Raw genomic sequence first — 12,467 nt, forward strand, 5'->3', positions numbered from 1 at the left:
ACATTGATTTATTCTGTTGTGGATACTTTCAATGGAATTTTTAGTCTCCTTCATATCTTCTTGAATCTGTTTTATGGATTTCATTTCTTTTCCTATGTAGGACATTCATGGTTTCCATCATTTTCCTTTGTTCCTCTGTTTTTTATCTGTACCTGTTTTGGAGTCACTAAGCATGTTTTTTGTTGTGGTCACCACCTCTGTAGTTATCTGGGAAATTATTTTTGATTCAATTTTTTTCAGGAGCCTCATTTATGTTTGGTGCTACCTACTTTCAGGTTGTCCCATTTCATTGCCCCGTGGTTTTACTTTTGATAAATTGGGTGTTTGGGGTTGTATCTTGTTTAAGTGACTTCTCATTTTCTATTTTTAAAGTATAGTTCTGGGCTGATGCTTGTAATTAGGCTATAGTGATTTGTTTTATTGCCAGTATTTAGGAACCTTAGGAAATGACTACTTTTCAGAGGTACCTTCCAGATGTTGCTGGTTTTTGGGTTTTGAGTCTGTTAGAAGATCATACCTCTTCAATTTTGGAGGGATGAGAATGTACTTCTTACTTGGTCTAGCGCCTATATCTTTGGCACTTGCCACTCTTAGGCAGTCTCAGTCTTTGTATGCCAGGAAAAATAGGTGGTTAAAATAATTCTGTAACTTTCACTAAAGTTCTACAATCAGCAGTAACTATAGTATCAAACACCACCTTTAAAATGAGAAACTCAGGTAACTATTAATTTGCCACCTTTAACTGTATGAACTAGATTTGTGGCTATATAACAAAATCTAAAACAAACTAGAAAATTGTAGGCAGTAAATAAGCCCTCAACATGGAAATTTTGCCCTCAGGAGAGAAAATTTAAAAGGATTTAGGGGGAAAATACAGAAATAGAAGAAGAGGAAGAGATTAAAAGCAAGGCTGGAGGATAAAAGAGGTCATGCAAACTTTGGGAAACTGATGCAGAAGACAAGATGAAAGAGAGAAGGAAGAAAGAAAAAGAATGGAACAGAGCAATAACACAAAAAACCTAGAGACTATGTTCACACTCATATAAAAACAAGAACAAACAATGAAGAAAAAGCAAACAAACAAAGAACTAAACATAACAAGAGAGAAAGAAAATAAAGAAAAAAAGAAAAAAAGTCCATTTCAAGGTGTGTCTCTGCTGCCACTGGTAGACAGCATGGCCAGATAAAGTCCAAATTCAGATTGATCAATCCCAGCAAACCTTTAGAAGCCCCACAGTGGGGTAATGGTTAATTCCAGTGAGCCAGTAGCCTTATTTACACTAAAGTTCAGGATGGCCTTTGGCTGCAAAGCTAGTACCAGATCCATTCAGCCCATAGCAGTCCCCAAACCCTCCATGCTGCACTTGTTGGAAGCCACTAGGTGGATCCAGCAGCTACTCTGAGTCCCAAGCTCAGTTGGCCTCTCTTTAAGATGGCTCCCGGCCAATTGCTCTCTCTTGCAGGAAGTCCAAATGGGGAGAACTCACCAGCTTCTTTAGTCTGCTGTGTCCACTGCTCCACTACACTGGTGTACTTCTCCTTGGAGGCTGCTTGTATTGCCAGTAGTCACCGTACATCTGTAGGTTAAAGCTGCACCTTTCATGCAGTGGGTCTACATTCAGGCAAAAAGCCTCACCTGCCTCTTCCTTCCGCTTTGTTGAAGTCTCTCTTTGCTCTCCCTGTGGGCTTCAATTCTAACTTCAGATCATTTCTGGTGCCTGAGGACCCGCTTTCCTCCTTTTCTTCTTTACATTGTACCAAATCTCAGAGAGACTCTTTCTCTGTTGCTCACTACTCTGTCATCTTCCCAGAAGTCTCTTAATCCTTTTTTAATAAACACTCAATAATAATAAAAATTCAATATTTTATTTTTTATTTTTCCTGTTAATTATTCATTGTTTAATATAGTACAACTCATAAAATCAAAATTAATAATTCATCAACAGAAATATTCTAAAAATAAATGTGGGTCTCATAGACATGTTTCTGCACCTTTTTGACAAAATTAGTGTTATGCTTTTTAGAGAAAGTTCTTTTATATCTACTTTTATAAGGTTTTTTAAAATCATGAATAATGTTGGATTTTGTGAAAGATTTTTTTTCTGTGTCTACTGAGATGATCATGTACGGTTTTTCCTTGCTTCTGTTTATGTGATGTATCACTTTTATTGATTTGCATTTGTTGTCTTCAAAGTTCTTCTGAGATCTGCAGAGGGATTTCCCAGCAAACCATGTAAGGAATCTCCTTTCACATGTGGTCAATCCTCCTTCAGTGGGAGGTGGATGCATCTGAAACTCCAGCTGCTACAGCTGCTCTGTTCTTGATTCCAGCACATTCTGTGACCTTACAGATGAACTCTAACCATTGTTTTCTAGGATTGTATCCTGCATGTCCAGATCAACCTGTGACCACTTTTGTTTACCAAAACAATTCATATGTATACCTCCTGGCCACCTCTGTCCACAACTATGCCCAATCATTAAAATTTTTTTATTAGTACATATTTGCAGTACATAGTGATTGCACTCATTGTGGGGAGTTTTTACATATACATAACACATCTTAATTCTTTTTACTTTCCTTTCCTCTTCTTTTCCTCCCTCCATAATCTATATCCTTTCCCCATTTGCAAAACATTCGTTTCCTTGATTCCTATTAGCCATCCTTTATTTTGCTCTTCAAATTCCTTGTATTTTGTGTTTCTTATATTAGAGAAACCATGAACCATGCCAACTCATCATCACCACCCAGGATCTCCCCCACATCAGTCAAACTCCTAAAAAAAGAATACATAAAGGACTGTACCTTCATGACTACTCCCTCTCTGGAAAATATGTTTGCTGGAATTGTTTTCCTTGTCTCGTCTGGAATAGTTTTGCAAAACTGGCAGTATTCATGGCTTGCTTGAGGTAAGATGGGCCTTCAAGAAGTTCTTGTGGGTAGTTGACCTTCATGGTATCCTTGTGTAGAATGTACCCTCATGTGGTGGTCCTTGGGCAGAATGGATCCTTATAGTTCCTAGTAGAGAACTCTAATGTTGTTTTGGCAAGGATCTGACCATCATGTTGCTCTCATATAAAATGGAATATGATCTCTTTCCAGAGGTACTGAGAACACTAAATGGCAAGACTGTTGATAACAGTCTATACTGGGTTACTGATGGTATGACATTCGAGACATCCATGTAATCATTCACTTCTTATAGAACTCCATGGATTGGTAGGAACTTGTTAAGACTTCAGGAGGATAGGGTGGAATCTGGTGACCAGAACAAGTCAGCTGAGCTAATAGCCTCAGACCTCACAGGGGATTTCAATAGCACCAGAGGGCCTGGCCCTTCACATCCTGTCTGTCTTGCTCCTGAGGCTGAGCATTCCTGGATGTGGGCTACAGGCCTTACTCTCTCTTGCCTCTTCTCTTTCCTGGTACTGATTCTTTATTTCTCTGGAAGTATCAGAAACCTCCTTCCTTCAGCAGGAGAGACTCCAGCCTCTTCTTCCACTAAAGTGGAAGTGTTTGCCAAATACCTTTCAATTGTTTGTGGGATATGTGGGAAGTTCTTTAGAGATTTGGTGGGTCAAGCGCACTTCTGGGGTCCCATGAGAGGTGATTTTTGTGTCTGGAGGCTGGTTTTGGCATGTTGGGACTGGGACATGGAGAAGTAGGCACCTCAATACCAAAACTATACAAAAATACAACAACAAAAAAAAAAAACCAAAAAAAAAAAAATACAGGCCAATATCTCTGATGAACACAGAGATCTATGTCTAAGGTATTAGATATATGTTGTGCTGACCTGATCGATACATATTGTACACATGTATTGCAGTGTCACACTGTATCCCATAAAAATGTGTTTAATTGAAAATAAAAAATGTATTTTAAAAATACACGCCGTTTTAAAAATAAATTTAACAAGACCTAATAAAGGAAAACATACATCACATTCAAGGGTTGAAGGATGTATTTTAAAGATGGTGATATCACCCAAAGTAGTCCACAGATTCAACTCAGTCCCTATCAAAATGTAAACAGTATCCTTTTATAAAAGAAAACGTTAATCCTAAAAGTTATAGAGATATAAAGATGTCTCAAACAGCTAAACACATATAAAAAGAACAAAGTTGGAGGACTTACACTTTCTGATTTTGAAACTTATTACAAGGCTATAGTAGTTAAAAGAGGGTGAACGTAATCAATGGAGTAGAATTTAAAATCCAGAAATACATGCACATGTTTAGATTAGCATGCTTTTGAAAAAGCACCATGATCGTTCTTTGACCGAAAAACAGTCTCTGAACAAATGGTACTGAAGAATCTGAATATCTACATGGGAAAGAATAAAGCTGGCCCATTCCATACACCATCTACAAAGATTAACTTAAAATGAAACAAAGGCCTATGTGTAAACACTCAGGGAAAAAAGCATAGAGGTGATGCCTCGTGCCCTTGGACATGGCAATTATATTCATAAATGTGACACCAAGAGAATGAGGAACAAAAGAAAAAATAGATGTTCTACTTAATTGAAATTTAAACCTTAATACGCATCAAAGAACATTTTCAAAAACTGAAACAACCACCCACATAATGGGAGAAAATATTTCCTAATCATATATTAATGGGGGTCTGTTATGTAAAATACATGGGAAAACATTCACAAAAATATTCACAAAAAAACCCCAGGTACTTTATACCTGATGTCAGTGAAGGACCTAAATAGACCACTCTCTGAGGACAGAAAAAACATGCAAAACTAGAGATGGGAGAGAGAGACAGAAGATACCAGAAATACCAAGCTGAGCTCTCTCCCTGCCCACTGTTCAAAATTATCCCAGAGCCCCCCCTTGAGCAACACCACAACCCAGACCCCCTGGACTCCATAACTTGACTCACTTTCCCCTGAGCACCTGAGCCTGGCGTCCTGCTTGTGCGTACACTGACTTCCAGATTCCTGTGGGCAGTGGAACAACAGAGATTCTTTGCCTGCACAACGAAAGGCTTCTGTCCTCCAGCTCCCCCTTCATCCTCAGGATTGCTTTGGATATTTAGAGTCTTTTGTGCTTCCCTATGCAATTCTCCTGCTTCAACCTCTCCAGATGCTGGGATCACAGGCCTGGCAACCATTTCTGGATTCTTTCCATTTTTTGATGTGGACAATTTTACTTTTGTGGACTGACCTTTCCTTTAAGTATTTTTATAATGTTCTGTAGCCTTCAGACCATTCTTTTGCTTATTGTTTAAGTTTTTAATTTTTTGGTGGTATTTCTGGATATCAAACCCAGGGTCCTGCACATGCTTAACACACACCCTACTACTGAGCTACATTTCTCACCATTCATAGTGCTTGCTATACTGTGTTTTCATGTGCTTTGACAAAACTTTAAAGTTTCCTCTTGATTTCTTCACACACCCATTGGTTATTCAAGAGAATCTCTTTCAAAATGTCCATGTTACGATACAGGAATTTCTGAAGTTCCTCATGTTGCTGATTTTTAGGTGCATTTCATTGTGGTGACAAAGACACTGCCATTATTTGTACTTTTTGAGTCTCTTGGGTTAGTTTGTGGCCTAAAATAACCTGGAACATGTTTCATGTTTAAAGAGAAGATTGTGTCTTCTAACACCGTTGCATGTAATGGTCTGTAAATGCTTGTTAGGTCCACTGGTCTATCTTATAGGTTGGCATTTCTTTGTCAATTTTTACTTTCAATGATCTGTCAGCTGACGAAGGTGGGATGTTGCCATCTCCCATTATTTATGTAAGGAATCTGATCTCTCTCTTGAGCTCTAAAAAGTCTGTTTGATAAAATTGGGTTCTCTGGAATTAGATGCACATACATTTATACACAATTATTTCATATTGTTTTGTCTAATTGTTTCTTAATATAAATCATTTTTGTCTCTTTTTATACTTTTTTGACTTAAAGTCTGTTTTACTCAAAGTAAGTGTAGGTACCCCTGCTCACTTTTGGTTTCTGTTTGTGTGAAATATCTTTTTCCTACCCCTTTAGTTTCAGTCCATGTATAATTTCTGGTGAAGTGAATTTCTTATGAGTAGCATATTGCTGGGTCTAGTTTTTTTTAAGTCTACTTACCAAGTGTGTATCTTTTAATTGAGGCATTTAATGTGATTACATTCAAGGTTAATATTGAGAAGCAAATGCACATTCCCATCATTCTGTTAATGTTTTAGCTAGTTTGATGTATGCTCTATTAATTTTTTATCTTTTTTTCCATCTTTGTGATTTGGCTGTTCTCTGTAGTAATGGAGTTTGATCAACTTTTTCTGTTTTAAGAATCTGCTCTGTTGAGTTTTGTGTTTTTGTGTGTTCTCATCCTTTTGCTTCTAGTGTAGTCTCCCTTTAAGCATTTCTTGCAGGGCTGGTTTACTGTTAACCAGCTGGTTATTTATTTATTTATTTTTTTGGCTTATGTTGCAAAGTCTTTATTTCTCCTTTTCATAAAGAGAGGTTTTCTGGATATAACATTCTTGGCAGTTTTTCCTTTAAGACTTCGAATCACCCATAGCCTTTTCTCTCCTGGCCTGCATAGTGTTTGTGAGCAGCCTACCGTTAGCCTTGAGGGTTCCCTTTTACATGACTTGACACTTTCGCTGTTTTTGGTGCACTTTCTTTGTCTCATACTTTTGACAGTTTTGCTGTAGTATGGCTGAAGAAGATTTGGGTCACATTCACTGGAACCCACAGTTTCTTATCTAAAGTATTGCCAGGGCTTTATTTCATCTATCATTTGTCCTGCATTCTATTAGTAAAATTATTTTTTTTCAAAAACATTCTATTCAGTCATTTTTCCTGCTGAATAAACAATGTGCCATTTAGAGATATCCACAACACTACTGCAGGTGGCGTTTTTAGTTTTAGCTGCACTGTTCTGTATATATCCTCTTTTTTCCCATCAAACTCAGTTTCTCACCCTTGAAAATAACACTTTCCTACCACCAATATGATTCAATACTGACATTTTCTCTCATTTCTTTTATTTCTTCTTACTGAAAATCTTGCTGATATTTCAAGGCCTAGTTTAAATATCCCTGCCCTTTTGAGGGATGTTCTCTACAACAAATTGTACCTCATTTTCCTACATTCAAAATCAGTAGTTCATGTTTCAACATATATTTTTTAGCTCCAGTTATTACAGGTATTGCTTGAGCTATGAACAAGAAAATGTTTCCATTGCCATTAGCCGACAACTGGGGCACAGGTGCCTCTCTCCCTCTCCCTCTCCCTCTGTCCCTCTTTCTGTCTCTCTCTCTGTAAAGGGGGGCTGGAGAAAACTCTTACTCTCTCAGTCTTTGCAGACTACTTCTGTGTTGTGTCCATTGCCCGACTCTGCCTAGTCTCACTTTCTGCTTGTGTACAAAGCCACCAGAGGTAGCTTCTTTCTCCTTGGAGTCCTCCCACATCCAGTATTCAGACAAAGCTGATTTTGACAGTTTTCCCCCTCCCCACCCCTCTTAATCACTGTTTAGGCGGAGGCATGGATATTACAATTCCTTAGCCTAATTTTTGATGATACCACATTGCAAAGCTGTTCTCTTGCCTTTCGTCTGACTCTTGAGACCTGGTGTACACTGTAAAGAGGCTCACATGAGCATCAGTGTCTCTGTCTAGTGGCCATCTGGAGCCTCACTGACTCTACTGCTCCCCCAGGGTTCCGACTGGTCAATGGCAGCAGCCCCTGTGAGGGCTGTATGGAGCTCCTGGTGCAGGGGGTCTGGGCACCTACCTGTCCAGCCCACCGGGGCTTAAAAGATGCCACTGTTCCGTGCCATCAGCTCAACTGTGGGAATGCAGTGGCCACACAAGGAGGAGGCCGTTTTGGAGATGGAGATGCTCCCATTTGGCCAGGTGTGTTTCACTGTGTGGGAACAGAACCTTATTTGTGGAATTGCCCATCCAGCACCCTTGGGGCAAAGCTCTGTACCCCGGGAAACTCTGCCTCTGTCCTCTGCTCAGGTGGATGCCAGAGTAGAACCATGGAGGATGAAAGTCAGAGAGCAGTGAACAGAGGAGTGCAAATGATGGATAAGAAGGGGCTGAGACTGGGTGGGGCTGCCTGGGGTGGTGGTCCCTCCCCTTCCCTGCAGGGGAAGCATGTGGCCATTCTTGTGACCCCTAATCTCTCCCAAAACCCAAGATCTCCTCTCTGTGCCTCCCAGGTCTCCCTGGAGCCCTTATGCTGAGGGAAGAACAGAGCCGCTGTGATGGTCGTGTGGAGGTCTTTCTGGATGGAGTGTGTGGGGCTGCGTCCTAGATGAGGCCTGGGACCTGCGTGGTGCCAGCGTCGTGTGCAGACTGCTTGTGTGTGGAGAGGCCCAGCGAGCCTATCATCCCTCAGCCCCTGGCCATGGAGCTGTCCCAGTTGGGCTGAGCCAAGTGCGATGCGAGGGCTCAGAGACCCTCCTGACCCAGTGCAATGTGTCAGTGTCCCTGCTGGTCCTTGCGGGATGTGGGTGTCATGTGCTCTGGTGAGTGTGGGACCCAGCTCTTCCTCTGCCCTGGGCCTGAATTGGCCTCATGTGTCCTTACTCAGTTCCTCCTCAGGAAGCCTTTGGGTGCGGCTGGCTGGGGCCCTGGCTGCTGTGCAGGGCGCGTGGAGGTGCTACAGGGAGGCTCCTGGGGCACCGTGTGTGATGACGCCTGGGACCTACAGGATGCTCACGTAGTCTGTGGTCAACTGGGTTGCGGTCTTGCCCTCAGTGCTTCGGTGGTCACCCACTTCGGGGCAGGGTCAGGGCCCATCTGGAAGGACGAGCTGGACTGCCTGGGCAATGAGTCTGCGCTGTGGCAGTGCCCATTGCTGGGCTGGGGCCAGCACGACTGTGGGCACAAGGAGCACGCCGGAGTCTTCTGCTCAGGTCTGTGCAGGGTTTCAGCTTGTCATGCTTGTCCCACTGCTTCCCAGTCTGCCTTGCCAACTGGCCTCTCTATCTGCAGATTTCACGGATCTCAGATTGCAGAATTTTGGACAGCCATGTGCAGGGCTGCTGGAAGTTTTCTACAATGGGACTTGGGGTGGAGTCTACTGGACCCTGAGCGCTGCCTCCCTAGGGGTCCTGTGTGGGCAGCTGCCGGCCAGGCCAGAGAGCTGGCCTTCCCCTGGGGTTTTCCGGCTGACTTTCATTCAGTGCAGGCCTAGGCATGACAGGTCCCTGTGGCAGTGTCCTTCCTCCTCCTGGGACCCACATTCCTGCTCCAGCAGTGAGGAGGCCTGGGTCTTGTGTGCAGGTGAGTAGGAGGGGATGTGCAGGTGTGTGTGAGGGTGAGAGGGGTGGTCACAGCCACGAGGCTCCTGAGTAAGCTGTGGGCCATCTAGAGTCCTCTCAAACCCTCTGTTCTTTCCCAGTGCGGAAGGCTACTGGGACTCCTGGGCCTCTTCTGAGGACATTCACAGAGGACTGGTGTTGCAGTCCCTCAGCCTGTGTGGATACGCTCTCTTGAACACAAACAGTCCTGTTCCTTTCCTGAGCAGAAGCTCTTTGTTATGGAGACACAAAGACAAAGGGAGGGAAAACAAATATTCCACAAAGTTTGAAGCTGCCGTTTGCAAATACTGCAATGCTTCTTAATTTCCCACACAGAGAAGGCAGAAATTCCTGAGAGCCATGAGCCTTCTCCCAACTCTCCTCCATGCTCAGTTGCCCAGGTATCCCTTTCATGTCCTGCTTCATTTACCCATCCCTGGGTTTTCCTGAGATGATCACTTTCTCCCTTTTCAGAGGAGGGCATACTGCGGGTGCGCGGGGGTGAGGATGACTGCTCAGGGCATGTGGAGCTTTGGCACTCAGGTTCCTGGGGCACAGTGTGTGATGACTCCTGGGATCTGGCCGACGCTGATGTTATGTGCTGACAGCTTGGCTGTGGCCAGGCCATGGATGCAGGTGGGGAGCTGCATTTGGTCCTGGATCAGGGCCTGTGTGGCTGGATGAAGTGGGGTACTGTGGCAGCAAGGCATCACTGTTGGACTGCCAGGCCAAGCCTTGGGGACATAGTGACTGTACACACAAGGAGCATGCAGGTGTGTGCTGCTCTGGTGAGTGGATGGGGAGTGAGGGGGGAGAGGGGAACAAAGACACTGTCTTTAAATGTCTGCTGTTTTCTACTGAGCCACATCCCCCAGTACAGGTCCCTAGTGTGAAAGGTCTCATTTGGTGATTCAAGGACAGGCTCCTCTGCACTGTTGGGCTTTGGCTTAGTAGGACATGGCCTGCCTCTGTACTGGGCATATTTGTGCTACTCAGGGTTGTCCACACCTCCTCATTGTGGTGCTCAGGTGTTCATTTTCCTGAAGCTGTCTTGGGGACCTCATATCAGGTTGTTGATCCCTTCTCACCAACCATACTCCTGATCCTGAGTGCCAGGAGGAGCTTAGCTCTGCCTGGTCCTGGGGAGGCTGGGACCCAAGGCTGACTCCCTTCAAGTGTTCCAGGTCCATGGTTTAATGCCATTTGCTTTCCTTCCCTCTGCTTGCCTGAGTGTGGAATCCCAGCCTGAGTACAGCCACATCTGAGAGGGATTTCCTTTGGTGACTGCGGTGCTTGGCCCTAGTGTTCTACGGCCTCTTGGGTATTGTGGCTTTTTTTCTAAGGCAGAAGGCAGGGGCTTTCCCTTTGTTCATACCTGGGGCATCTATCTTGTGCCTCCTAACTCAAACCACCTAGTGGTTAAAAATCTATCTGGAATTTCCACCTGGGCCTTCTAACTGGTCTCTCCCATCTATGGCCTGTACTTGGGCTGTATCTGGGAGAACATCAGCCTGTGCAGGTAGCACCGAGGCCCACCTCTCTTGGGTCTCCCACTCTACTTCAGAGGCTGAGGTCATCCAGGCACAGGGTCACAATGCCCCAGGCATCCCAGCACACAGGAGGCCCCGCCTTTCTCTATTCCCCACAGCCCCTTCCTTGACCCCTCTACCTGTTGCTGAGGCCTGGACTCTGCCTGAGACCACCTGCCTGGTTCTTGGCTGCCTGTTTGGCCTTGTTTTTCTTGTTCTGGTTGTTCAACATTGCTACAGCAGAGCTGCCTACATGGGTAGGTAGATATGGCTGGGCATAGTTAGCAAAGGGCTTGGGAGTGCATGCTGGGGTAACTTTGAGAGACTCCAGCCATGGTAACCCCTTCCTGTTCTGGTCCCTGTCCTACATGCTGGCTGATCTCCCTTCTAGCCCCTGTTTAGTGACTAGGGCAGACCTATGAGGTGGGTCCATCAGGTGTTGAGGATCTGAGTCCTCTGGGCTCATGTTTCACTATTTCTAAGATGGATAGATGAGGGACATGCCACTTCCTGTGGCACTAGCTGGCTTTTCCCCTCTTTTGCTCTCATTGCAGGTTGAGGGCCTCAGGGGTGGGTTCAAATGCTCTGGAAAGTGCTTGGCTCCAGTGAGGGGTGACTGCTCTCAAGGAGAAAGATGTAGAGGTGTTGGGGCTTTTAATATCCATGAGTGGCTGCAGGCTTTTGGGTAGAGGGAGAGTAGGCTACAAGAGTGTTTGTCCTTTAAAGTTCTTGTGTGTTCTTACAGGATCTGGACTTTCTGAGCCCCTGCCCTCTGAGGGTGTCTATGAAGACATCGAACTTGTTCCTGTGGAGGAGAGAGAAGAGAGGCCCTCAGTGTTTGGGGGCCCAGTGCTGGAGGGTTATGATGACATAGAAGAGACCCAGGAAGGCCATGAGGAGGAAGCAGAGGAAGCAGAGTTGTCCAGAGTCCTACTCAGTCCCATGGGTGTGCATCTCTGTGCCTTTGGGTTCATTGTGCTCTTCTTGCTCTACTGCTTCTACTCAGAGAGTTCTGCTGTAGTTGATGCCTACATTTAAAATAACTAACAGTGATGTTTCTCTGTGTCTGTGATCTCATTCCCCTGTCTAAGACGTTGGTCTGTTCTATCCCTTCAAGAAAATTCCTTAGGCTGGAGTCTTCTCATTGACTTTTATGGAATCAGGCAATTCCTTTCTCTTTCTTTGGGTATCTTTTGTAGCTGTGCAGTGTCCTTCCGGGTGGTTAGGTTGGGGATTTCAGGTTAAAGATAATCTTTGTGTCATCTCACCTACTATATCAAACTGTATCAGCTTCACAGTAGCTTTGCTTCGCATTGGGATTCCAGTAGGCCAGAACTCCTGGGGTTCTGAGAAATCTCTGAGGATTGCAATACTTCTCTCTCTCTTTAAATGCAGGTGGGGCTCCTCATTTCCTTGGCCCTGAAGCTTAGCCAGGAATAAAGTCCTATTGTGGGCCATGGCAATCATATGCCTATGAGCTGATCATGCAAACCATAAATGTGCTCAGAGCATGAGAAGAATGCAGGAGGGCTTTCTTACCTTCTTTCTTAAAAATGTTATTAAATATACTTTGATTTCACCCATTTGTCAATAGTACTACACAGAAGGTTTTATCTATGCACTGTGTTCCTCCTTTTCTGGGCCCATTTCTCTCTGCCTCACCTTGGGT

The 12,467-nt window shown here is 44.2% G+C and overlaps 1 protein-coding gene across 1 annotated transcript; it reads left to right on the forward strand.

Moving 5' to 3' along the window:
- Positions 1-7,176: 7,176 nt before the first annotated feature.
- On the forward strand, positions 7,177-11,857 carry LOC106146310 (scavenger receptor cysteine-rich domain-containing protein SCART1-like). The gene is given in 12 exon segments (XM_013503024.1): positions 7,177-7,225; positions 7,675-7,980; positions 8,184-8,257; positions 8,260-8,462; positions 8,464-8,492; positions 8,569-8,589; positions 8,592-8,882; positions 8,962-9,252; positions 9,744-9,902; positions 9,905-10,057; positions 10,918-11,055; positions 11,544-11,857. Coding segments are annotated over 12 exon segments (2,007 nt in total). The 3' UTR covers positions 11,837-11,857.
- Positions 11,858-12,467: the final 610 nt, after the last annotated feature.

The sequence above is a fragment of the Chinchilla lanigera genome, unplaced genomic scaffold (assembly GCF_000276665.1).
Source record: "Chinchilla lanigera isolate Chin_1 unplaced genomic scaffold, ChiLan1.0 scaffold00076, whole genome shotgun sequence".
NCBI classification, from domain to species: Eukaryota; Metazoa; Chordata; class Mammalia; order Rodentia; family Chinchillidae; genus Chinchilla; species Chinchilla lanigera.